The sequence below is a fragment of the Megalobrama amblycephala genome, linkage group LG11 (assembly GCF_018812025.1).
Source record: "Megalobrama amblycephala isolate DHTTF-2021 linkage group LG11, ASM1881202v1, whole genome shotgun sequence".
In the NCBI taxonomy this organism is placed as follows: domain Eukaryota; kingdom Metazoa; phylum Chordata; class Actinopteri; order Cypriniformes; family Xenocyprididae; genus Megalobrama; species Megalobrama amblycephala.
Genome location: NC_063054.1, coordinates 25,169,001 through 25,195,361, shown reverse-complemented (window position 1 = coordinate 25,195,361; position 26,361 = coordinate 25,169,001). Strand labels below are relative to the sequence as shown.

Sequence of the window (26,361 nt, the reverse complement as noted above, 5' to 3'; positions counted from 1 at the left end):
AAAACCTTACCTCCAGCTAAATCGTTGCCCAGTATGAGGTCAACCCCATCCACTGGAAGCTGAGATCGCACGACCACCTGCACACATCCTGAAACAAGTTCAGATTTTAAACACACAGTATGTAAGGGAACCTTAATACAGCCGAGTTCCACACCTCGGAGTAACACATTAGTTCCCGTGTACGATTCATTAGACAGCAGCAGCACTGTACTCAACATAAGCGTCTGAGCGGATCCTGTATCACGGAGCATAGTTATTGGCTTAAAAACAGAGTCATCAGATAACGCTACTGATCCAGTAAACAGAAAAGGTTCATATATCGACAACTTAGTCGATTCAGCAGGTGTGGTTGAGACGGACTTTACAAAAGCAAAACTTTTAGACTTAGTCTGATTTTTCTTTTTCCATGCTTCACAATCCGCAATGAGATGACCCGAATCAAGACAGTAAAAACACACTCTTTTTTGTGCTGTATTAACTGGTGAAGGTCGCCGACCTCCCTGTGCTCTCCCGCGTACAACTTTAACAGCATCAACAACATCTTTCCCCGGCACTGCAGCAGACGAGCCCACAACTTTCTCGTGCCGAACAACATGGGGGAAAACCACCCTATGAGTTAACACAAACTCATCAGCAAGGACAGCGGCTTCTGCGAGCGAAGATACTTTCTGCTCGTTCAAATGAATTACAAGATTATCAGAAAGACAACCTTTAAAATCTTCTAACAACATTAATTCACGAAGTTGCTGGAATGTGTTCACTTTGCAGGCAGCACACCACTTATCAAATAAAGCCTGTTTTTCCCTTGAAAATTCAACAAATGTTTGTGCGACTGCTTTCTTATGGTTTCGGAATTTTTGTCTGTAAGCCTCGGGGACCAGCTCATATGCACGCAACACAGCCGCTTTTACTACGTCATAATCTAAACTGGTATCAACAGGCAGGGATGCACATACCTCTTGAGCCTTTCCCACTAATTTGCACTGTAAAAGAAGAGCCCACATTTCTTTTGGCCACTGAAGGGCTGCTGCTACTCGTTCAAATGCAATAAAGTAGGAGTCTACTTCAGCCTCTCTAAAAGGTGGTACCAATTTAACATGTTTCCCTACATCAAAAACGGGAACTGCATGAGAACCTGCTACAGGGGCTGCAGGACTCGAAGTTGCCCCAGTCGCGGCTGGCAGAGAAGCGAAAGAAGGTAACCCCGGAGATTGCATATGTACATCTTCCATTGGATCCCCATGAATATCAATGCCCCGTTTTCTCATCTCTATTTCCATTTCTAACTCTCTTAAACGTAACAGTTTATTTTGATGCTCTTGCCGCCTTACTTCTAACTCCAACTCTTTCAGACGAACCGCTAAAATTGGATCAGGAGGTACAAAAACAGGACTGCGAGGCTGCGCAATTTGGGAAGGTTTTTCTTCTTCACCTAACGGGACCGCCTCTTCCTCGGATTCACTTGAAACAGTTACATCGGGCAATATCTGATATTCTACCAATTTTCGATGCAACACAGCCTTAATTTCCTTTTTAGTAGCATAACGTGAAACAGATATTTTAAAGAAATCAGCTATTTTGATCAGATCGTCTTTCTTACAGCGATTAAACTCCTCCGTAGAAGGGGACAGCGTAAACGCGGTCAAATCAAACTCCATTCTCTATACTCCTTCCTCTCACGTTAAAAAGAAAGCAGGCGACAAACAAAAGAGAGAAGACTTACCGAGTATGATGATAAGTCTTTTAGACGAGCCCCCAATTTATGTTACGTCCCAGTCTAGGGGTGGGGAAGCAACATAAATGAAGAATGTCACGTAAGGAGAGATTTTTTGTTTATTGTAGAAGCTTAATCATCCATCCAGTAATAGGTCCAGGAATGGGAATAAACCAAAACAACAAACAAAACAGAAACTAACTATTTTTAATGATCTACCTTAACCTAACAAAGAAAAAATTAACAAAAATACATCAGACTTCCCTGACTCCCTATCTGCTCAAAACCAGGAGAAAACTCTAAACAAGAATAGGTGCCCACTCCCTACAAAATGTGGCATAACTCTATTTACAGATTACCTTTTAATACCGACACACGTTAAGAAAATAACCAAGAAAGATATGGTCGGAAAACAGTGGGTCAATATCGTACACAAGCTGGAGTATTAAAGATCATTTCACAACAGGCCGGAGGAACGCTGACAACAACGCGTTCTCCCGCAGAACACACACACAGAGCCGCGCCTCCCCTGCATTGCGCAGAAGCGCGCTTTTAAAGGATGCGATCACCAGCGAGGAGCCAATCCACTTTCCCAGACAATTAGAAGCCGGAACCTGGAGCAGAGATGAGAAGGAAACTCGAAAGAAAAAAAGAAAAACAAACACTAATCGCAGAATATTACATACGTCCGAGGACGTAACACACATATTAGTGGAGTTTAAGGTTGGATGCCATAATCTGCTATTGTAAATAAAAAGAACATAATTTACCATACTTTCATTTAATATACATGTGTATGAAATCCATATACGTATACGGGGAAATTGAGGCCTAATGGTTAGAGAGTCAGACTGGTAACCCGAAGGTTGTGGGTTTGATTCTCAATACCAGCAGGAAAAGGTTTCCTTGAGTAGGGCACCTAACCTCCAATTGCTTCCTGAGCACCACAGCAAAAATGGTTTCCCATTTCTCTGGTTTGCAGTGTGTGTGTTCACTACTCACTAGTGTGTGCATTAACTGGATGGGTTGTCAAATTGGATGGGTCATGTCAAATTGAAATGAGATTAGATGCTTTCATGTTTTGGCTCAGTAAGATTTAACTTTTGGTTCAACTCATGGTTCAGCTTTTCAACTTCAGATTGCTTCATATTCACATTTGACATTACAATTTGACAGGTTTGCTTGGCCATGAATAAGCAAAACACCCCTAAACTATAACAGTCTCACCACTTTGTTTCACAGTTAATATGAGGTTGCTTTTTTTCCAAATGCAGTGTTTGGTTTTACATTTCGAACTGAAAGCAGATGCGAGAAAAATGGATATATAGAAAACAATTGGCCATACCCCCGGAATAAATGGTGAAAATTATTAACAGAGATGAAATCATTATGCCAGGCTAGCAAACAGGGTAACATAAAATTACTTCAGGTATCCAGTACTAGTTTCGACAACATTGTCTTACTTCCTTTGAATTTGCAGTTGTGTTGTTTTTATTCCACTTCACTATATTGACTATATCAGCTAAATTCACTGATCAGATCGATTACACTAGCTAAATATTCTAGAAACATAGCATGCTTATTACATCTGCTGGTTAAAGCCATGCAAATGCAACAAGAACAGCAATGACATGTTGTACAAACATGACATTTTATCAGAATCTCAAGTAAATTAGCCCTACATATTGTTTTGTTTGATTGTGTAATGTTTTGCTTTCCGAATCGTGGGATGACTGTGATCTCTATTCTAAAAAATACAGATTATCCAGAGTCATAAATTCCCTGAGTCATTTTCATTACTCTCATGCTTGATATAGTCCTATTTGATGATCATTGGGTTGCTAGGTAACACTTTACAATAAGGTTCATTAGTTAACATTAGTTAACTACTTTAGTTAACAAGAACTAATAATGAACTGCACTTCTACAGCATTTATTAATCTTTGTTAATGTTAACTTCAACATTTACTAATACATTATTAAATGTATTAAATGTATTTCATTTTAATTGGAATGTTCTGCCAATTGAGCCACGCGAAACCTGAAATACGACGCAGATAAAAGGGAACAATGAAAAATGAAAGTGTCCTGTTGTCGATAGGGGCGCAACTTTAGCAAACTCTCCTATGAGTCGTATTTCAGGGAAGTGACAAACGACCTATATGGGCGTATTGGTTGGAGAACATGTTGAAAAAAACTGAGACTGAGGTCTGCATGCCATGCAAGGGTTTCAGTTTGGGATTTGGCCACTGTGTTGGAAGGCCTTTTTATGGGCCTATTGAGTCTGATTTTCCTGTTGATTATTATAAAAGTGGCACCCCTTTCGACAACAGTATGCTTTCATTTTAGCGCACTGTTCCCTTTTATCTGTGTCATATTTCGGCTTTCGCGTAGCTCAATTGGCTGAGCATTGCAATAACAATATGCAATCATGTGATCATGCGATTGTGGGTTCAATCCCAGGGAATGCATGTGCTCATAAAGTGTATATGCACTATAAATCACCAAGGGTAGGTTTAGGGATGGGGTGGGTGTAGTCGTTTATAATAAAATGAGTTTTGCTAAATGGTGTAAAAAATGTCCACACATTGCATTTAAATGAACACGCATTTTGATTGGTAACGACAGTCATACGTCATTTCATGACGACAGATGTAACACAACACTGTCATTATTTTTACAGCAGCTAGGGGGTGCATGACTTTAAAACGTAAATATAGGTCGTAATAAGGTGCTTGATAAATGACCTATACAGTCGTTTGTTTTTTTTTCTGGAGGACAGTCTCGTCCAGTCAGAGCACTGGATACTTTAGTACACAGAGCTGCCCTGTGGTGCAAATCTGATCAGCTACTTTGGGTCACCCCTGAGAAGGGAACTACATACTGAGAAGGGTACTTCCTACATGTCTGTGATCGACTTGCTTTAGCCAGTCAGAAGCTGACATTGTTTGGTCAAGGTGTGCTTTATTGCTTTCTGGTCATGACGTCACACGCTACAGGATGATGTCCCGCCATGCCATTGGACTGATTTCACTCGTGCTTCAAGATGCAATCACATAGAGGCGTTTCCGTCATATTTAAATAAACAACTATATTACGCATTGTTATGGTCACAAGTACAGTCACTCTATTTAGATGTTTAGTCTTCTTTAAGACTTCAATGAAAATGTCTACTGCTATGATTGGGTAACATCTTTCCTGTCTCTCCATATCACATCACTAACACACACCAGTGGGTGGGCAAAAGAGGATATAATGAAGAATTAGATGTTGATCTGTTTCTGTGCAGGCAGTTTTACACTAATGTATTCATCTGTATGAAATCAGACAGAAGCAGAAACAGTGGGACCTCCAGGAAAATAATAGTGGGGTGGCCAGGAGAATACAGTAAAAATCCTAGGGTGACACACTAAAATGTACGCTGAAAAAAGTGGTAACCTGCAATTGTTATTTTAAGGATCTATTTCTACTTCATAAAACATACTTTCATTGATGTAATTTGTCAGGTTAATATAGTCATATTGGTTTACATTTTTGACTTCTATGCATTACATGTCCTGAGAAACTGGTCTTTTGATTTGAAACCATATTTGACACTTAGATGCTCTGTGTGATGAGCATCTAAGTGTGAAAAAAACTAATATATTTTAGTATTAAATTAAGATAATTAGGATAATAATGTAGTTGCAATATGGGAAATATTCATTCTTAATTACATAGAGTTAAAAGGTTTGGGTATTTATAGTACATAAATCCTCTTATATGTCCACTTATATGTTAAAATATCAAGGAAATTTTGATTTCTCAATGCATGAACCCTTATCTAATACTAATTAAATCCACTTTAGTTCAAAAATAAGTCCAGTGTACTTCTTGTATTCATGTTGCATTGTAAAACACTTGTGCTGCTATTGAGGTGGATACGGATAAGATTAGGGACAAGTTTGGTGGTATGGTTATAGGTTTAAGGGAAGGGTTGGGAAGGGAAGGGTCAGCCATGTAATTATAGATGTAATTACAGAAATTAATTACAGATGTAATTATATGCAGGTAATTATAAAATAATTGTTAAAATGTAACAATATGTATTTAATTAATGTGCATTACCAAATGATTAATTAAAATGTTAGTACATAGTAGTTAAATCCACCTAATATAAAGTGGGACCAAAATAGTTGTCAGAGTGCTCAGTCATTGTTGGACTCCTGCTCTATACCTATACCTGTACAAACCCATATTTTGGGAACAACCTGGGAATTTTAAAACTAGTTTGAGGTGCATTAAAGCAACATTAGTAATAATGTTTTAATTATATGGGCCCTCAAAAAGCACTCAATGGTTTCCCTACCACCCCCATTATTTATTATTAATTAAATGAAGTACAAGCAGCTACACAAAATAATTACAAATTAAGAATGTGGAATGAATATTAAGAATTAGGAATTAAGAAAGAATATGTAGTAGTACAATATTACAGTATTTTGCTGTGTATTCACAGAAACACTGTAAAATAAATTGTGCTCTTTTTATGACAAAATTTTTAATTTGCCTTAATTTATGTTATTAGTGTACATACAATTCACACATCTACTTCACTCACTGATTCTTTTTTTTATGAATTTTCGTTTTTATTTGATTTTTATTTGATATATAATATATATATACATACACTATCCTTTGTCTCAGTCTCTCAAACTTTCTCTCTTGGCAGCTGTGTGCCTGGTGCTGGGCTGTTTGATTTTCCCAGATGGCTGGGATGCAGAGGTCATCCGGGATATGTGCGGAGAGGAGACAGGAAAGTACACACTGGGAAACTGTTCAGTTCGCTGGGCTTACATACTGGCCATCATCGGCATCCTAGATGCTCTCATCCTGTCCTTTCTTGCTTTTGTCCTCGGAAACCGCCAGAACGACTTTATGCACGATGAAATCAAGGCTGAAAATAAAGGTGAGAGGTGGCCTACAGATCACTGTTTATGCATGCAGTCTTATAAAATAAGCAAATAACATCATTCATAGTCAATCAATAAAGTGGTTATTGTTCAGTGTTGCTGTGGATTTTTGTGATTTGTTTGGGATAGCTTCAAGGTGTCATCATCTTGTTTTGTTTGGTCCTCTTTGGTAACTTATATGATGTGTAAGTAAGCTTGAGTGCTGGGGGTATTTACATTTGGCCATCTTAACTATTCAATCATGAACAGACCAAGTGTAAATGCCCTCCATGGCACATTCAAGATTCCTTGCAATCCAATCTTAAATCACTTGAGGGGTCGGTTTAATATGTGTTTCAGATGCAACTCTTTCAAATGTTAAAGCATTTGCTTGACACATACGCAAGCTTTACTCCTTCCAAATGGGAATATGTAAGCATATGGAAGATTGGTATCCCCACAATCCACATGTGAGTGAGTAATAATGGATGAGACAGATGGACCAACCACGGAACTCAAACATTAATTGCCATATGGGAAGAAAAGAGTGTTATCATCAGCACGGAAGTGATGCGTGTGCAAAATGTGCACAAAAAAGTGCAAAAGTTGTATTTAGGGGTACAACAGCTTGTCATTGGGTCAACCCTTGTTTTGCGTATACATATTTATGTAGCTAAGCATAAATGGATCATTCTCATTTGGATAGCAATCTGATCATTAAAAAACACATGAAGTGGCCAGGTGTTAATACCATCTTAAAATCTAAAGAGAAGAACACCCTCAATTCCTTTAACACATTCCAAATCAACTAGAGAAGTTGTCATGGTTACATGTCAGATTCCAGGAAGATAAGAGGATCTCCTGTTCTCTCCCCAGCAACTTAGCACTCTACAGCTGTCATGTCACACACATGTCCTCTAACACCCTTGCTCTCTGCTCATTAATTTGGAAAGAGGGTACATGTGACAGTATGCAGCCATTTCTAACTTGAATGTGTCATTTGCCCCCAGTTATTTTACCTGTCCAGAAGCCGTCTCCTGCTTGATATTGCAAACTGGTATTTATCATATTATTTTAATGTATTATTATAATCATAAACACACTGGTTTGTAGCGCAATTCTTTTTACCGTTTACTGCATTTTGTTACTCTTCTAGTTATTTACCTACAGTATAGCGACTTGGAAGCCTGCACATTCAAAGAAAATAAAGCTTGTGGATACGCATGTGTTGAAGTTATATTGTCTGGTACTTTAAATGCTCAAGATCTTTAAAGTCTGGAGGATTCTGATTGGTTATCAGTGTTTTTATTCCTCCAATCCAACAATATTGTTATCAGTTATTAAAACTGTACATTTATAGTTATCATTCTTAGTGTGAACAGGCCTTTACTGTGGATTCCAGAGTATGGTCAAAACCCAATCACAGAACATAAACCTAAAAACTACCAGCAACACTTACATACAACTAACCAATATAACATCGAGACAAAACAAATGACTGACAGATATTTGGACTAGACATGATCGTGAATAAACAGGTTGGGGATTGGCATGGTTAGCATGATAATAAAGAGCAGGACAGCAAAAAAGAGAACACAAAACCTAAAAAGCTGAGGGCAGTGATACATCAATAAATACTTATAAATATGATATCCCTTGTCTTTTCACTATTCTTTTGAAGCCTTTGGGGAGAAAATGCAGTATTAATTCTTCACACAACACACCCATGTTTTTCATGTTTTATGAGGACATTCCATAGACATAAGGATTTTTATATTGTACAAAAAGTGTATATTTTATCCCCTACCCATCACAGAAAACCTTCTGCATTTTTACGTTTTCAAAAAACAACATTTAAATGATTTATAAGCTGCTTTCCTCATGGGGACTAACCAGGACAAGGATTTCAGATATTGCCATCTTTGTGGGGATATTTTGTCCCCATAACATAGGGTTTACCAGGAACACACACACACACACACACACACACACACACAGGTTTGTTTTGCTATCTTAGTGAGAACATTCCATAGGTGTAATGGTTTTTATACTATACAAACTATACATTCTATCCCCCTACACTACACCTACTCCTAAACCTACCTATCACAGAAAACATTCTGCATTTTTACATTTTTAATAAAACATTGTTTAGTATGTTTTTAAAGTTATTTTAGATGGTGTCCTGGAATTAAAAAAAAATTTATTGAAAAAAAAATTGAATTTATCTTGGCATAGTTAAATAACAAGAGTTCAGTACATGGAAATGACATACAGTGAGTCTCAAACTCCATTGTTTCCTCCTTCTTATATAAATCTCATTTGTTTAAAAGACCTCTGAAGAACAGGCGAATCTCAACATAACACCGACTGTTACGTAACAGTCGGGGTGTACGCCCCCAATATTTGCATATGCCAGCTCTTGTTCAAGGAATTACACAAGGGCAGCCAGTATTAACATCTGGATGTGCACAGCTGAATCATCAGACTAGGTAAGCAAGCAAGGACAACAGCGAAAAATGGCAGATGGAGCAATAATAACTGACATGATTCATGATAACATGATATTTTTAGTGATATTTGTAAACTGTCTTTCTAAATGTTTTGTTTGCATGTTGCTAATGTACTGTTAAATGTGGTTAAAGTTACCATTGTTTCTTATTGTATTCACGGAGACAAGAGCCGTCATTATTTTCATTATTAAACACTTGCAGTCTGTATAATTCATAAACACAACTTCATTCTTTATAAATCTCTCCAACAGTGTAGCATTAGCCGTTAGCCACAGATCACAGCCTCAAATTCATTCAGAATCAAATGTAAACATCCAAATAAATACAATGCTCACATAATCCGACGCATACATGCAGTATGCATGATGAACACTTTGTAAAGATCCATTTTGAGGATTATATTAGCTGTGTAAACTTTGTTTATGCACTGTTTAAGGCAAGCGAGAGCTCTGTGGGCGGGGAGCGTGAGCATTTAAAGGGGCCGCAACCTGAATCGGCGCATTTCTAATTATGCCCCAAAATAGGCAGTTAAAAAAATGTATTAAAAAAAATCTATGGGGTATTTTGAGCTGAAACTTCACAGACACATTCAGGGGACACCTTAGACTTATATTACATCTTGTAAAAAAAACGTTCAATGGCACCTTTAAATATGAGGACTCATGAAATGTCCTCATAAAACATGTTTACGTTGTAATACCAGTGTAATACCCATGTCATTATACAAAGTTGTGTCCTCATAAATCATGAAAACAAACACACACACACACACACACACACACACACACACCTTACTAAACAACCACTTCTATTCTGTCTTCACAGATTTGGCAGTATCCAGGGTAAGTCGTTCTGCTGCTATGACTCTTGTGCTTGTGTGGTTGTGTGAAGTTGTTGTGGTACAAACATTAGTCTTGTAGTACCTTCCTTATTATATGTGCTCTCTGTTGTCATGGTTAGAAATTAGCTTAGATTATTAGCACTCTGACATATTATTTATGAATGTCACTCAATGGGTAGACAATGAACACAAATCATAGCAAGGCATTTATTGTTTATAGCAGGAAAAAGACTGCATGAAAAAGTGCATGTGTCAAAAGCTATGTTGCAGAGCATGGAAGCAAATATCTGTCCTGCTATTGGTACTACAGGAATGTAGTGCCTTTTGACCCTAACATGTACAAGACTATTATTATTACAGAACATTGTAAACCAAAATATATTGTAAAATGTAAATGTTTCTTAATGCTAATGAAAGCTTCTACATGTGGAGAAAGAATAATTTAACACATACAGTACACAAAAAATATATTTGGAGTGTTAACAAGTCTACACTCTGCACATTTGGTACACCTGATTGTTGGTATTTTATGTATACAGTAAAATGTGTATGTATAGTTACAGTGTTGTCAGAATATTATTAACAGCAGTTTTCCTCCCCAGCAGCCTCTACGTGTAGGTTCTTCTCTTCGAGTGGATGGAGTAAGCTTAATTTTAGTACAGTTTTACTTCACTGTCTCTTATCAATTGATCCATTCCCTCAAAAAATATGCATGAAATCATAGCATGTAGCTTAATCCTTATACCAAGGAACTTCACACGTGGAATATTTTCTGATTATGTCAGCTACAGTGCTGATAAAATAATGGTGTTTTACTCTCCCTTGTTGTGTCCTTTTGTGTGTACTGTAATTTCCTTGGCAGTGGCGTAACTATTGTGTGTTTAGGTGAAGCAGTCACACTTGGTCATTTCACATTGATTTACATTCACATGTAAACCAGCTTAATTAGAGGAAATTGATTTGATCAGCGGTGTAGTCCACCCAGTCCTTTAAATTCAACACTCCCCACTAGGGATGTAACAATTCACTCAGATCTCAATTTGATTAAATTCACAATGCTGGTGTACACAATGCAAATTATTTTACAATATTTTGAATTTTTTTTATGTATTTCTGAAATGTTCAATGTTCAAATTTTTTTCTTCCAATCAATGCTGAATCTACTGTTAAAAATTAAGTAATGACAGACCTTAAAATTAAAATGCTAGAAATAAAAAAAAAAAAATTTAAAAAATCAAACAATATTGTTAAAACATATTCAGTTTTTCAGTAATTTTAGTAACAACCACATTCCACAGCCAAATCAACTCTCAAAACATTCAAATAGTGTTCTGCATGCATAGTCTGTACAAAGATGAACTGAACAACTAGTTATTAAGCTGTTTCTCTTCTCCAAAGAGAGGCTGGATTATATGAATTCAGTTATATTTAGTGTAGGTTTGTCTGACTTGAAAAGTCCCATCCTGCATAATAAAATGACAGAAATTATAGGGATAGTTAACACAAAAATTAAAAATATTCTGTCATCATTTGCTAAATTACTCTTTGTTCCAAACCTGTATGTACTGGTAACCAAACTGTTTTGGTGACCATTGAGTTCCATTGTATGGGGAGGGGAAAAAAAACACAAAAAAATATTCTCAAAAAATATTTCTCAAAATATCTCCTTTTATGTTCCACAGAAGAAAGAAATGCACCCATTTTTGGGTGAATGACTCAAATAAGACAACTCTCCATTCCTGACAACTTCCATCCTGTTAGGGGTGGATGCCAGGGTTTAATGGCAAGACTGAGTTAATTGTATGATTATTTACCCCAAGTTTAACTTTAAAATGCAACATTTAACAGTAAATGAACATAAATCCCATAAAGCGTTTTTTGCACTAAGGCCCATACAAGTTACGCCACTGAACCCCACAATACTTTTCTAATTAAAGCACAGCCTCATACTTCCAGCCTAAGGAATTCTTGGAAACACAGTTTTGTAGCTCATGTTACAAAGCTGAGATGAGATATGCCCACAGTCATAATAAAGGCATCTTAAAGGAAGAGTCTAGTATCAGCTTCTGGCTTCTCATTTTTTTACTTTCAGAAAAGTTACCTCTTTGTGAATGAGTATCTTTGTGTGTGCTGTGCTCATTTGTTTCGATTTCTCCTTGAGATGAGGCTGCGCAAACCTCAATAATGCAACCTTGTTACCATCAGTACATTATATACTACTTTCGATCGCCACTTACACTAAATGTAATAAAATCAGTCATTCTCGCATATTGGCGTTTCCCTAGTTATTTTTACTTTATTTATTTATTCAAGCGTAAATGTCAAGCCCTGTGTAACAGCATTCTTTTCATCTTCTCTCTTCAGCTCTCTACATTTTGCTCACTAGTTAGTTCCCTGTCAAGTGACAATGGAGCGCAGTGAAAGGGAGTGATTGACGGCTATATTAACCAACCCATAATCTTCTTTAAACTTAAGAACATAAAGATGAAGTTTAATTGGTTATGTGATAGAATGGTGTACCAGTTACTGTATGCTCACAGCAGGCACATACTGTGCAGTTTGTAGAGAAATAAAAACAGGTCTCACCTCAACAATTATTTGCAAATTGCAAATGCGCCCAAGTATATTTTGAGGTCACACACCTTAAATCTAGGGAGCATATGTGACCTAAATGGTCACAATTTAGAGCCTTGTATAAATATAAAATATTGCTTGTGTGTGGCAAATTATTTTTTGTGTAATCCATCCTTTACTGTAAATTGCATTTGCTCCCAAAACCCACAATGATTTATTATGACTCATGTGTGTAATTTCATTTTTGTTAAATTGCCTGATGTTTCAACATGAGTCATCAGAAAGAGCTATTATTAAAACAGCAAGGAAGACTGAACCTCCATAGAGGCCCAGTCTAATAAATGGCTATGTATGTTTGTGGAATACTTTGATGCGTTCATAGAATATTTGTCATATACTAAGAGAAAACAACAACAACAACAACTTGAAATAAGTATTAGCATTCATTAGGGCAGTAGTTCTCAATTCCAGTCCTGGCGACCCACCACCCTGCACATTTTGTAAGTCTCTGACACACATAGTTGAGTTCATGGAGCTCTCTCCTAACAAACTGATGATCTGAATCAGGTCTGCTAGATAAGGAAGACATACAAAATGTGTAGAGCGGTTGTTTCCCAGGACTGCAGTTCAGAACTACTGTATAAGGGAGTCTAAGTATAATGTTCAAGGGGTGTGGCAGATTATTATGTCACATGAATTTGTTTTTCCATATAAACTCCTAACCTTTGCGGGCAATTCATAATTTATGCAATCACTTATGTCTCTCTTGTTTCACCTGTTTTGCCATTCTCATTCAATTAATTGCCAGTGCTTTGTCTTTGTTTTTTATTGGTTCATACATTCTTCACCTGTTTTTTGACTATGCTCTGCTGGTGCTAGTTTGTTTGCATGCCTTGCTACCCAGCAGATACATATTGGCAGCTCTGTTTATCTTCCAATGTCTTTCTGTTTGCCTTTTCCTGGATAATCCTCATTAAAGTCTGTGAACTGACCATCTGCTAGTGATTCCTCATTCAAACTTGGCATTACAATCTAGCCAGCATGGAATAAGAGGAAGGGTTTCAGCTGTGGCTCAGCAAGGTGTACTTTTGGGAAAACACAAGTCTCAGATTTATGCAGCCAGTATCATCAATCAAGGAGGTGGGTCAGGTCACTAATTTGATTCCTCTTCCAGTGTTTGCTGGTTTCCATCATTCAACCCTCAAAGCAAAATTCCCTAACATCATCATTCCGCTTCCTGCGATGGAGTGGCTGTGTGGGAATCCTGCTCCCCTGTAGTGATGTTTTTCTGAATTCTCCAAGGAGATGAAGAAGTATTATCGTTCAGTTTACTACAGGGAAGCACATCTTCTCTTTCACCTTCACCAGAGGAGTTGAATATTGGACTATGCCAGGGGTGGTGAACATCAGTCCTGGAGAGTCACAGTCCTGCAGAGTTTTTCTTCAACCCTAATCAAACACACCTGAACAAGCTAATCAAGGTCTGAAGGGTTACATAGCACTGGCAGCCAAATAGGGGCTAACTGTCCTGAGTTAAGCATCCCTCTGAGCACCAGCATCCTCAATGGTCAATGCCTGGCTTAAATCTCCTAAGCAACCACTCCAGGGAGTGCTCTCCTTTCCAGTATCCACTGAAATTAGAATGATTTCTTTTTGTTATACTCGTCTTCAATACCTGAACATCTTTGCCCCATGGTGGCCTCTTCAGTTTATATCTTTGCCTCATGGTTGACTTTTACCTTTATCTGCACCAGAGCGTGGAGCCATGGAAAATACATCTAGGAGGTAGTGGCAGTCAGCCTAATCCCTCCCTCTTCATGGCCTGCAGAGCCAGGTTTATTCTTCATGAGCAAGGAGGATATCTCCCTGTGACCATGTTTACTATGAAAGAATATGCTCTGGAACTGCAAGGAGCCACCATCTTCAAACGTTGTGTGTCCAGAATGCATACTACCTGGACCATATTCATAATGACAATAAAGGAAAGACTTTGAGTATTTGGTGATGCCTTTAGTTTGACCAATGCTCCAATTGTCTTCCAGGGACTAATCAACAACATATTGCGGGACTTCACCTTCATCTATAACAGCGGATCTCCTAAGGGTAGTTCACCCAAAAATTTCAATTCTGTCATCATTTACACACCCTCAAGTTGTCGCAAACCTGTATGAATTTCTTTCTTCTGTTGAACACAACAGAAGATATTTTAAAGAATGTTGGTAACCAGACAGTAGCCACACTGTAAAAAACACATGTGACATCTACAGTAATTTACTGTGTTTGTGCACAGAAAATTACTGTATACAAGTTCACAGTAGAATACTGTAGATTCAGTCAAAAATTGCAGTAATGAAAGAAGTACTGTGTGAGTCACAGTAACCAGCAATGTCCTGTAGAAAATCAAAGTAACTTCCAATGTACTGTAGAGAACACAATAACTACTTATGCACTGTAGAAAATCACAGTAATTACCAATGTACTGTAGAAAACACAATAACCAATTATGTACTGTAAAAATCTCAGTAACCTATTATGTATAGAAAAGGAAAACACAGTGCACTGGCAGCTGGGTTGCCAGCCAATTACTGCATTTAAATTGACCTCACTGTAATTCAATTACATTTTCACTCTGAAAAGAGATTACAGGAAGCAAATGTATTCTTTAATAAAACGTATAAAATGTATGTTAAAAATCTCCAGAAGGTCCCAGAGATTTTATTGTTGTCAACACATCTAGCAATCAGTGAAGAATGAATACTGAAGCTTGTAATAATGGTGAGCTATTTAACTGTGATTGTCGATAAATGGATATTCATATTCAAATCATGCAATATGCATTACGTATTTTAATTATTTATTCAGTTGGGCTGAAACAATATAACTAAAAAGCACTTAAGCATTAAGATCCGGTTAGTGCCAATAGCCTAGCACACTGACATATAGTGCAGTTGTGCCTCTGGTGACCCAAGTTTGATTCCTGCCTCAAGGTTCTTTGCTGATCCAATTCCCCTCTCTCCACCCCACACTTTTTTCTCAATCGCTACACTGTTCTGTCTAATAAGGGGGAAAAAAAAGGGGAAAAAAAGCAATACTTGCAAATTAGTGAGTTTTACTTTACAGTTACATGGTTGCTACTGTAAATAATAACAGCGAAAAGATGGTTATTTCTTCTACAGTAAGTTACTTGTCACTAGCTGCCAGTTAATTACTGTGAATTTCACAGTCAGTTTCTTACAGTACATTGACTTCCATAGTATTTTTTACTACTATATACTATGGAAAACAGGACAACATTCACTGGTGAAAAACATTGTAACTACAATTGAGCTTGATATTGGGAAAATGTTAATAATACAATCAAAGTGTCTGACTATACATAAAGCCACAATACTAACATGGTGTTTAATTATTTAAAAAAAAAAAAAATTTCCCCCTGCATATTGCATATTGTTCTACACTAACCTGCAATTTTCACTGGTTTCAAAACACACCATGCTGGATAGTACCTGGCAATCATCATAATACTTTAACGGTTGGTGACATAGCCTTGGAAAAACTCCTTAGATCCAAAAGCTAATTCCAGCGACTTACCTATGATGAACTGACAACAACTCAGTGTGGGCATTTCACTCACATTGGATTCATGATTGGTTGACTGCCAAATTAAAATATTAAACAGAACAATAAAATAACGTTATTAACCAGTTAATGGTAATTTCAAATTAGCGTTTCTATTCAGAACAATTAAACTTGATTTCGATTTTGTTTATGTTCCTTCATTCGTTTCCGTTTTTTTATGCATGCAAATAAATTACGATGGAAATACTGAATAAATCCCTTTATGTGCATAAAAAAACTCATATGACTTTGCTTCAACAGTGGATGTGATTGGAGAACTGAACTAACCAGTGGAGAAATTCTAAAATCATTCTGAAATGCCTGAGCCAAAGTCTGTCATCAAAATTATTTGATTTAATTTTCATTTTTATTACAGATATTTTGCGCCAATTTCCCAGGAAGTGACGAATTTGTTCTCTTGAGCACATGGAACGGAAATGGTGCTTTATTCGCAAATGTTTTATGCGATATTTCAATTTTGTGCACAAGTTAAATTTGCAGCTTTGGATGGAAACATAGCTATCCTGACATCTCTCCTTCTGTTCTTCATTGTCTCAATGGAAGTCACCTGGAACTTGCATTGACTTCTACCTGCAGGAACATATTCTTGTTTTGCAAGAAACTAAAAACTTAGTTTCTTGTAACACTTATAGGCTATAAGACCAAGCAGGACTCTTTAGTATGTCTTAAGTAGGAATAAAAGTTTTTGAAGAATGTCTCATGTTAAATGCAAAAACAAAAGGAATGAATGTTTGTAACCTTGCACATATAGAACACTAGAGAGAGCTAAAATCCACTGGGATGTTGGATGTGCTTGTTTGATTGAACAGACAGCGCTAAATTCAAGCACTGTGTAAACTGTAGTTTTACCACATTCACAGACATATTATATGTATATTATATGAGCTATAGATGCATTGTTTATACAGAAAATACTTTAGTCTCTCTTTGGTTGTGGTTTGGTAGTTGTTTTTCACATGTTCCTTAAGATCTGACGCAAAAACGGGACCAAAGTTGGTTAGGAGGTAGGAGGATGTGCTGTCTGTCTGAATGAAACCTTTCCCTTCTTCTGTCAATAAGTGCTGACCCAAGCTATGCCACACTACTCCTGTGTCATCACTCCTCCAATTCCTCCTTTGTTTGAATGTTCTCAGACAGCTAAAAAAATAAAAGGCCAATTGATTAACTGAGTGTAACACTGATTGCTCCTGATTAGGTCAGTAATTTTATGCTCCAATAATTCCAGGGGTTTGAATTGATGTGTTGGGTTGTGATCTTTACCGAAGTGATGTTTGTTTAATTAGTTATACTTGAAATTAACTTATGTTTGATTCCTTCTCACTGGGCGTAAAGGGATAGTTTACCCAAAAATGAAAATTCTGTCATTATGTATTCATTCTCATGTCATTTCAAACCTATATGAGTTTCTATCTTCTGTGGAACACAAAAGGAGATATCTTGAAGAATGTTGCATACCCAATTATTTTGGTGACCACTGACTTCCATTGTATGGACAAAACAAAAGAAAACACTGTGACATTTCTCAAAATATCTTCTTGTGTTACACAGAAGAAAGAAACGTATACAGTTGTGGAATAACGTCAGGGTGAGTAAATGATGACAGAATTTTCATTATGGGTGAACTATCTCTTTAAAGTATAGTTAATTCTGATTTTAAGGTCTGCACTGCTCTGTATATAATTTTTTCTTTCTTTCTTTCTCTCTCTTTCATGTATATTTTAGATTGAGATCCGGGATACCAGGGACCCTCAATTCGGTGTCCGGCGGTTTCCGTAATGAGACAGCATCCTCCCTACTTTATCTACTCCTCCATCCCTCTCTCCTTGTCCTCAGGCCTGTGTCTCTAAACTCAGTCAGGATGCTGCTAGTGCAGCTCTTTGTAATATAAAAAAAAGACTGGGATACACTTCAAGAAGAGAACATATTCAACATACACCTATTTAAAAACCATGAGAAATTAAAACCAATAAAAAGAAGAAAAGATCAGCTTTACATAAACAACAACTCTGGGAAGTAACAAGTTATACATATTACTACTGTTATTTAATAATGCTTTGATGACAATTATGATGATAGTCATGATTATGCTTGCAACAGCGATATTATGTTCAGACTTTCATATTTTATCTAAAATGGGGAACATATTTCTAGCTTTAAGAAAATATATGGATTCAATGCATATGTACAAGAGATTGGGTGCTACTCTGGACACGCAGATGAAAAGGAAAAACATCAAGCCAAAAATTTAAATAAACAACAAAAACAAAACAAAAAAAGAAAAAAGAAAGAAAAAAGGGAAAAAAAGAAACATTTTGTACAGCACCAGATGTAATTTTGAAGACCATCTTTTTCTGACAAATTTTGAATTCCCCTCTTTGTACATGTGGTCAGCAATCAGAGTTAATTGATGAATTAAATAGTTAAATTGTAAATTCTATATTTATATGGATACAGGGTACAGCCATTAAGCATTTATTCACCCATATCATATTCCTTATATTAACTGGAGTGGATTTAACAGATAAACAGATTATTTTGTCTCTCAGTTCACCTGAAGGTACCAATGACCATTCTATGACTGTGCAGCAGAAAAGACTAACAACAGCTAAATACACCGCTATCCCACAGACATCTAATTTTGGCATGCAAATCTCTTCTTACATTTCTTTTTTACAGACACTTCCTCTCTTGATATTTCCTTTTTCAATGAACTGTTGTGAGATTTATGATTAGTGATTAGCACATGAATATTGTTTGGATTCTGCTACATTAATTTCATAATTTATCATTTTCTTCAGTGTTTTGTGGTCATTAGACCAAGGTGATTTTTTTTCCCAATTATCATTTGTCTTGAGAAAAAGCCCTGCATGCTGCATTTTACTCAGGCCCTTATCTGCAATTTCCCACACTATGTAAGTAGAGCACAGTGGTACAGCACAAAGTTAACCGTAACACATCTAGGTGACCCCTGCTGAAAAATCCAGTTTGTTTATGCTAGTTAGAGCTGGTATAGTGCTGGTGTATCTGGTGGACAAGCATAGTCATGCTGTTATAAAGCAAAACTGAGCTGGTCCACCAACACTCCGGCTTCTCATGCTGATGACCAGCAATGCTGGATTTTTCAGCAGGGAATACTGAGACTTGGTACACAGTCATGACTACAAATGACTACATCTATGTTTCCAAGGCAAGATGTGTAGCACAATTATTCACACAATTTCTTAGCATATACTTACATTACATTCAATGGACTGATGTGACTTAATTCTTCACATATGCAAAATGCAAAACCGATTCTCGTAACAGAAATCAACAAATAAGAAAAATCTCAATATTTTGTTATAAACTCCTTAAATATTTTAATTATGATAAACCATTCAAACAGAATAGGAATTTGTGCAAAATCTATATTCATCTAAGGTTGTACTTTGTTTCATTTGTGTTTTTATCAACATCTCCCTTCACCTTGTGTAAAACTTCTATCTGTTTTGTAATGGTATGGTTTTTGCTAAGTGGCTGGAGCTAACACAGACCTTCAAGGTGCACTGGAGAGGAACGTTTACATCAATTAGGATCATCTCAAGAGGAAAGCCCTGTTGGGGGTAGGTCTGGCCCCTAGTCTGCAGCCCCTTGAGTAGCGGATTTTGGAGATGACATGAAATGGACTAAAAACGAATTGTGACATACTCCATGGTGCTTAAACCCTCCTAACCCTTATATAAAGACTGCTTTGCTGCTCCCCATCTACCTCAGTCTTGAACCCCTCCTACTCTATTTTCTTGATATGCTCCACTGGGAGATGAATGCTGAGATCAGACGGAGAGTGGGGGTATGAGGAGCAGGAAGATTAGACTGCACTGGACTTGGGTTTCTATTCCGTAATCTTAAAACACAGCTTCTCCATAAATTCCTCTCATTCATCTATTCTACACTACCATTCAAAAGTTTGGAAACGCTAAGACATTTTTTGTTTTAAAGAACCAGAGACTTTGATTCACCTAGGATGCATTAAATTGATCAGAAACTAATGTAAAAGGCATTTACAATGTTACAAATGCTGTATTATATACAGTTGTATTATGAATGCTTCATTATTTAAAGAGTCTTACTGTACATGTGCAGCATTAACAGCTTATGCATTTTAGCAGTGTTATTTAATATATTCAATTGAAGTTTCATGTTTCATCTTTGTGATCACTGATAAAAATTTCATAAAAAACAAACAAACAAAAAAACAGTTATTTCAAACCGTATTGATAATTTACAGTATCACTGGTTTATTGTATTTTGTTTTGATTAATTAAATGCTACATTGGTGAACAGACGGATGAATTTCTTTTTTTAAAAAACATGTCACAAAAATGTCTTGGTTTTGCCAAACTTGATGTATTTCTGTATTCATCATTCACATTTCATCTGGTACAGTACATCATACATGCAAAGAAATTCAGAGCCCAGCAAAACTACAAACAAAAACATATTCAATGGTAATTTCATCCTGAGTGCACTGTGCTGGTCAATCTTTATTTGACACTCGAAAAACAAAAAAGCAGAGACTCACATACACACAAGCACTACCCCATTGACAACTAGTTATTTCTGAAAATTTGGCCATCTCAGGGGCAGTGTATTTCTGCAGTACTCAATATAATTTCTTCTCAAAGCCATTTATATTTTGTGTTTGTCTCACAGAACATTAACTTAACCACTGCCCAGATGTTTTTACAAATTAACTGATTCATGCTACATTTTTGTCTTCACACGCATGAAGATGTAGAAAGATTTCTGTATTCTGATCATAGTGTAAAACTAATTGGATATTTACGTGTTGGTCTTAGCTGTTATCTTCATTGACGCACAACATTTTTCAGTTAATCTCATGTGAAACATTGTCATCCAACGTCTAGTCATTAATATTTAATTTTAAAAAACAATATTTGATAGGCCCATGTTACTGAAGACTTAGTAGTGTTTGTTTCATTTGTTTTTAATTTTTACTTTCTCTTCTGTCTTGCACCACTTTTTTCTTAAACGACCATTTAAAAAAAAGAAAAGAAAAAAAGAAAGAATATAATGTGCCAAAATTAAAGAACAAGACTACTGTGGAAAGATACGACATAATTAATTTATAAATAATAATTTCTGAAGTTTACATTGTCTTTTCTTGTGCTTCACGTGTTTAATGCCTCTCTTTTGGAGATTATGCTTTTTGCTCTAGTTGTAAATGTTTTCCCCCCTCTGATCTTTCTGGAATGCTGTTATCTCTAAATTAAACAAAAATGTATAAAAATATTTCTGCAAGTCATAGGGGAGTGCAACATAACTGACATCGTCACCATCACTGAAACATTGTTGGTGTTGTTGTATAAAATATTAAAAAAAAAAAACATTGAATACCATTTTATGGGTTTATTTTGGGGGAAGATACACATTTGCTCAGGTATACAAACCAAAACATTTTTTTTGGTGTCAAGCAAAACAGATGAGAAGAACGTGGAAACTGCAAAGATTCTGGATCCTCATTCTGAACGATGTGCCCAAGTTTGTTATTTATCTTCTTTACACATTTGCATTTAAAAAAATATGAATATGCTTATCAATAATTTTAGGCTGTGCAGCAACATACAACTTACAACCTAACATACAACCTCATACAAATCATGCAGGTAAAATGGCCATATCTGAATATCCACACACAAATGATAACATCCCATTTAACACCCTTCAAACTAGAAAAAGAGGTCCACACACATGACTTATTTGTTTTGATTCAGTATGAATTTGAGTGAGTGTGTTTAAGTGCTATATTTAGCTGTATCTGCAAAAGAAAAATATGCTGGAAGCCTGCTTGCACATTATATAACAATTATGAAAAAATGTTGTCTGTGTGTCCAGTCTGGCAATTGTCGGCAGGAAGCCACTTCATGTAGTGCTCATTAACAGCGCCAGTAGAGAATGAAGGACTAGATCAAAAGAGCGAGGGATGATGAAAAGGAAAGGCTGGGCACTGGCCAGCACAGACAGGATGGGCCATGGCCAGAGTAGGTGCCAACATATCAGCAGGCATTAAATGCATCTTTGGTACAGCCAGGTGCAGCAAGCTGTGCTATCGAGAGTAAATCCTCCATCCTGAGAGTAATTATAAGTTGGCTTCATTAGAATGCCAAAAATGTGACTGCCACCCTGGTTCACAAAATGATACATCTTGTGTTCCAGTACACCAAGTATTGCTGTAGATTTCCCTTAATTGCTCTTTTTAATTTCATTGTCATACATAATTTCATGTAAGCAAACCTTGCATATTGTATGGATCACATGAAGCAGTCACACTTTATATTAGGTAATAACTTTAACTACTATGCATAGGTACAAAGTACTAATTGTGTTCATGTTGTATTGCAAAATACTTTTGTGGCTATTAAGGTAGGATATGGGTAAGGTTAGGGACACGTTTGGTGGTCTGCTTAGGTTTAAGAGTGGGTTAAAGGGTTAGTTCACCCAAAAATGAAAATTATGTCATTTATTACTCACCATCATGTCGTTCCACACCCGTAAGACCTTTGTTCATCTTCGAAACACAAGTTAAGATATTTTTGATGAAATCCAATGGCTCAGTAAGGTCTGCATCGCCAGCAATAACACTCCCTTTTTCAATGCCCAGAAAGCTACTAAAACATATTTAAAACAGTTCATGTGACTACAGTGGTTCAACCTTAATATTATAAAGTGACGAGAATACATTTTGTGCGCCAAAAATAACAAAATAGCGACTTTATTCAATATGGAGTGATGGATGATTTCAAAACACTGCTTCATTAAGCTTAGAAGCTTTACAAATCTTTTGTTTCGAATCAGTGGTTCGGAGCACGTATCAAACTGCCAGTATGAACCAAATGATTTGTAAAGCTTCGAAATATCTTAATTTGTTTTTTCTGAAGATGAACAAAGATCTTACGGGCGTGGAACGACATGAGGGTGAGTAATTAATGACATCATTTTCATTTTTGGGTGAACTAAACCTTTATAGTGTAAGGGAAGGGTAAACAGTGTAATTATAGATGTAGTCAATGATTAAATGTTAATACATAGTAGTTAAGGACACTTAATATTTTTGAATTTCATGAAGTATAAACCAAAATGAAACCACAGACTAGATTTGATTTCAAATTGGACACCTGTGTCTGTAACAGTGTTATACATGTCACAAAATATCAAAAATAAGTCTTGATATTTCAAATACGAATACTAAATATAACGGGCCTGTTGCTAATAATTGATGCTAATCATGATGAAAGAAATCTGCAATAGTATAGGCTCACTGTGGTTTTTTTCCCTCCACAGCTTGTTCCATCTTTTACATATGTGGCTGTTGCATATTAAAATGCCATAACTAATTTAAGAAAGCTCAACCATAGATGTCACAGTGGTCATCAAAGCAACAAGATTTTCCCAGCAGATTGTAGTGAATATGATCACTTTTTTGTTAATTCTGATGTCACGAGTGAAGTAAAAACTACACAGACTGTCAACAGACTCTTCACAGGTACACTTGATATCCTTTTTATGTGTTTATATTTTTAAATTGTAACTGATTTCAAAAGAAGAATATTTGTAAATAATACCAGATTCTTCATGTTATAGTATCTGGGGTATCTTGTACCATAATGTCAACAGCAGGTCCTGCAGCTCCCATACATTGCAGAGTGGTGCTATGTCGTGCAAACCTGCTTTTCCAAGTCGAACCACAAATGTTCGATTGGGTTCATGTCAGGCCAAGGCATTAACCGAAATTCTCCATCATATTCCTTGAACCATTCCTTGATGATTCTGGCAGTGTGTCATGATGCATTATCCTGTTGGTAAAGGCCATCACCAGCAAGGAACACAGTTGCCATGAATGATGTTCAGATATCTGACAGCTGTCAGGGATTGTGCTATTGGGATAATGGGGCCTAAAGTGTCCCAAGAAAACTGGGAAAATTCGATTTTCCAAGAAAATTTGGCAAAGCTTTGCCACTCTTGACCAAGAAGAACGTAAAAGGCTGACTTGAATATGCTTAAATTCATTTGGATATACCTGTGGAGTTGTGGAAGAATGTTTTATGAAGGGATGTGACCAAACTGGAACTTTTTGGACCCATGGATCAGCGGTACATCTGGTGCAAAAAAAGGCAAAGCTTATGAGCAGAAGAACATCTGTTATGGGGGTTCTTTGCTGTTGCAGGTAGTAGAAATCTTGACTGCATGAAGGACATCATGAATTATTTGAAGTATCAAGCCTTTTTGGCAAAGATGGTGATTCCTTTGGTGCAGAGATTGAAGCTTGATGATCAATGGACTTTCCTGCAGGACAGCCATCCCAAAGTATACATCCAAATCTACTTAAGCTTGGTTCAGGGATCAGTCATAGAATGTTCTTGAGTGGCCTGTAAAGTCTTCAGATTGAAATCTCATTGAAAATATTTGGTGAAATTTGTAGAAAGCAGAGGTAACATGGAAACCAAAGACTATCAATGATCTGGAAACTTTTTCAAGTGAGGAATGCATCAAGATTGCAGTAGAGAGGTGACAGAAGCTTCTAAGCACTTACAGGCAGTGTTTATTGGAGGTTATAAAGAATAAAAGATTCTGCACAAAATTTGACTTTTGAGGGACGAATAATTTTGTACACGTTTGTTTAGAAGCAATTTTTTTTTTCATCAACTTTACATTCTCGGAAAACATTTAAATGTGTATTAATAACCTGTATAATAGTTTACTGATGCCTTGTGTTGTGGAAATTTAAATTTTTCATATGCTTTAACCTGTATTCTTGTGAAATATGATGCTTATGGAACATGATATGATGCTGGCTTCATTGGTAATGTTTAACATAGTGTTAACATAGATGCTAGAAATAGAAAGAGCAAGATATGGTATGGGGACATGCAAGATGTATGTTAAAAACATGTCTGTGCTAACAATGTGTGGAAAGTTACAGCCACTAAGAGATGTTCCAAATATGGTAAAAGGATAGAGGCTTCGGCCTTGGAGGTTAGAGATATAAAAGTGAGGGGAAGCTTTTGTTCTGGGTCTTACACTCTGCAGCTACTTGTGTTTCTGTATGACCTGTCTGACCTTTCTTGCAAGAAATAAAAGCTTTAAAGACAACTGGACGTGTTTGTCTCTTAACCAGTAGAGTCGGAGTTGATTTTGTTTGCCACAACAATTTGGTGTCAGGAAGTGGGATTCCATGGATGTGCCTTTTGGACCCGAGAGCGGACGGTGACTGATCATCCTGGACTTAATAGTAGTCTCAGCCCTACCCCGAATAGATTAAGGGATGAGGGGCCGACCGCCAGGGTCCAGAGGGGGACACCACTGGAATCAGAAAACAAACCCAGGTGGCTACACGACTCTCTGGTAAGAGATAAATTTAAATTTTATGGGGAATTAAGACTAAGTGTGATTTGGTAAAGTTTGGAAGATTAGGAAACAGGAAAAATTGAAAAATTTGTGATTTAAGTGATTTAAATATGAGTTAATGTGGGAAAAATAAGTTTTTTAACAGAAAAAGTGAAAAAAGGGGAATTTATGATTTGAAAATTATAATTAGGAAACAGGACAAACCATTGTGGTGACTCTGACTGACTCTGTGGTTGTGGTCGGGGGGTTTTGGGAATTGAGGTCGGCTGCTGTAGAAAATTTCCAGGGAGAAATTTTGAGCTGTATCAGGTGAGCTGGAGCAATCTGTGGGAAAGGAAATCCCGGGAGGCAGATTGTGCCAGGCTTTATGATGTATCTTTTTTTAACATCATAAAAAAGAAGCAGTGCGATCAAGAGGTTCCTAAAACTGACCACGTTTGGGTAGTAAGAGCGCTTTCCAAGGTGGAAGATTTGCAATCGGCGATACCTGTTACCGATTTTGGGGTAAACAATCGGCGATACCCGTTACCGATTTTGGGGTAATAAATCTAGGCTGGGTCACACTGAAACAAATTTTGGGATTGAGCCCAACTACAGCCGGGGTTGCTGTAGGTTATAAATTTGTGAAGGTGTGACAGTCTGAGCGTTTGAGTCTATAGTGATCTGAGCAGTGAGGCTCAACCCGTCCAATTTTGGGATAAAAATTGGATCTGGAGGAGACGTCCACCAGATTATTAGGTGCGC

At 36.8% G+C, this 26,361-nt stretch overlaps 1 protein-coding gene across 4 annotated transcripts in view; it reads left to right on the top strand.

Moving 5' to 3' along the window:
- Positions 1-21,502, top strand: part of lhfpl4a (LHFPL tetraspan subfamily member 4a) — a 50,893-nt gene extending 29,391 nt beyond the window's left edge. Inside the window, exons 2-5 of one of the 4 annotated variants that reach the window (XM_048206942.1) lie at positions 6,426-6,662; positions 9,984-10,000; positions 10,602-10,640; positions 17,935-21,502. In XM_048206942.1, coding sequence (XP_048062899.1) covers positions 6,426-6,662; positions 9,984-10,000; positions 10,602-10,640; positions 17,935-17,988 — 347 coding nt within the window. In that variant the 3' untranslated portion in view covers positions 17,989-21,502. The remainder of the gene's footprint in view (positions 1-6,425; positions 6,663-9,983; positions 10,001-10,601; positions 10,641-17,934) is intronic. The other 3 variants (XM_048206943.1, XM_048206944.1, XM_048206945.1) reach the window with 3 other exon arrangements.
- The last annotated feature ends 4,859 nt before the right edge of the window (positions 21,503-26,361 follow it).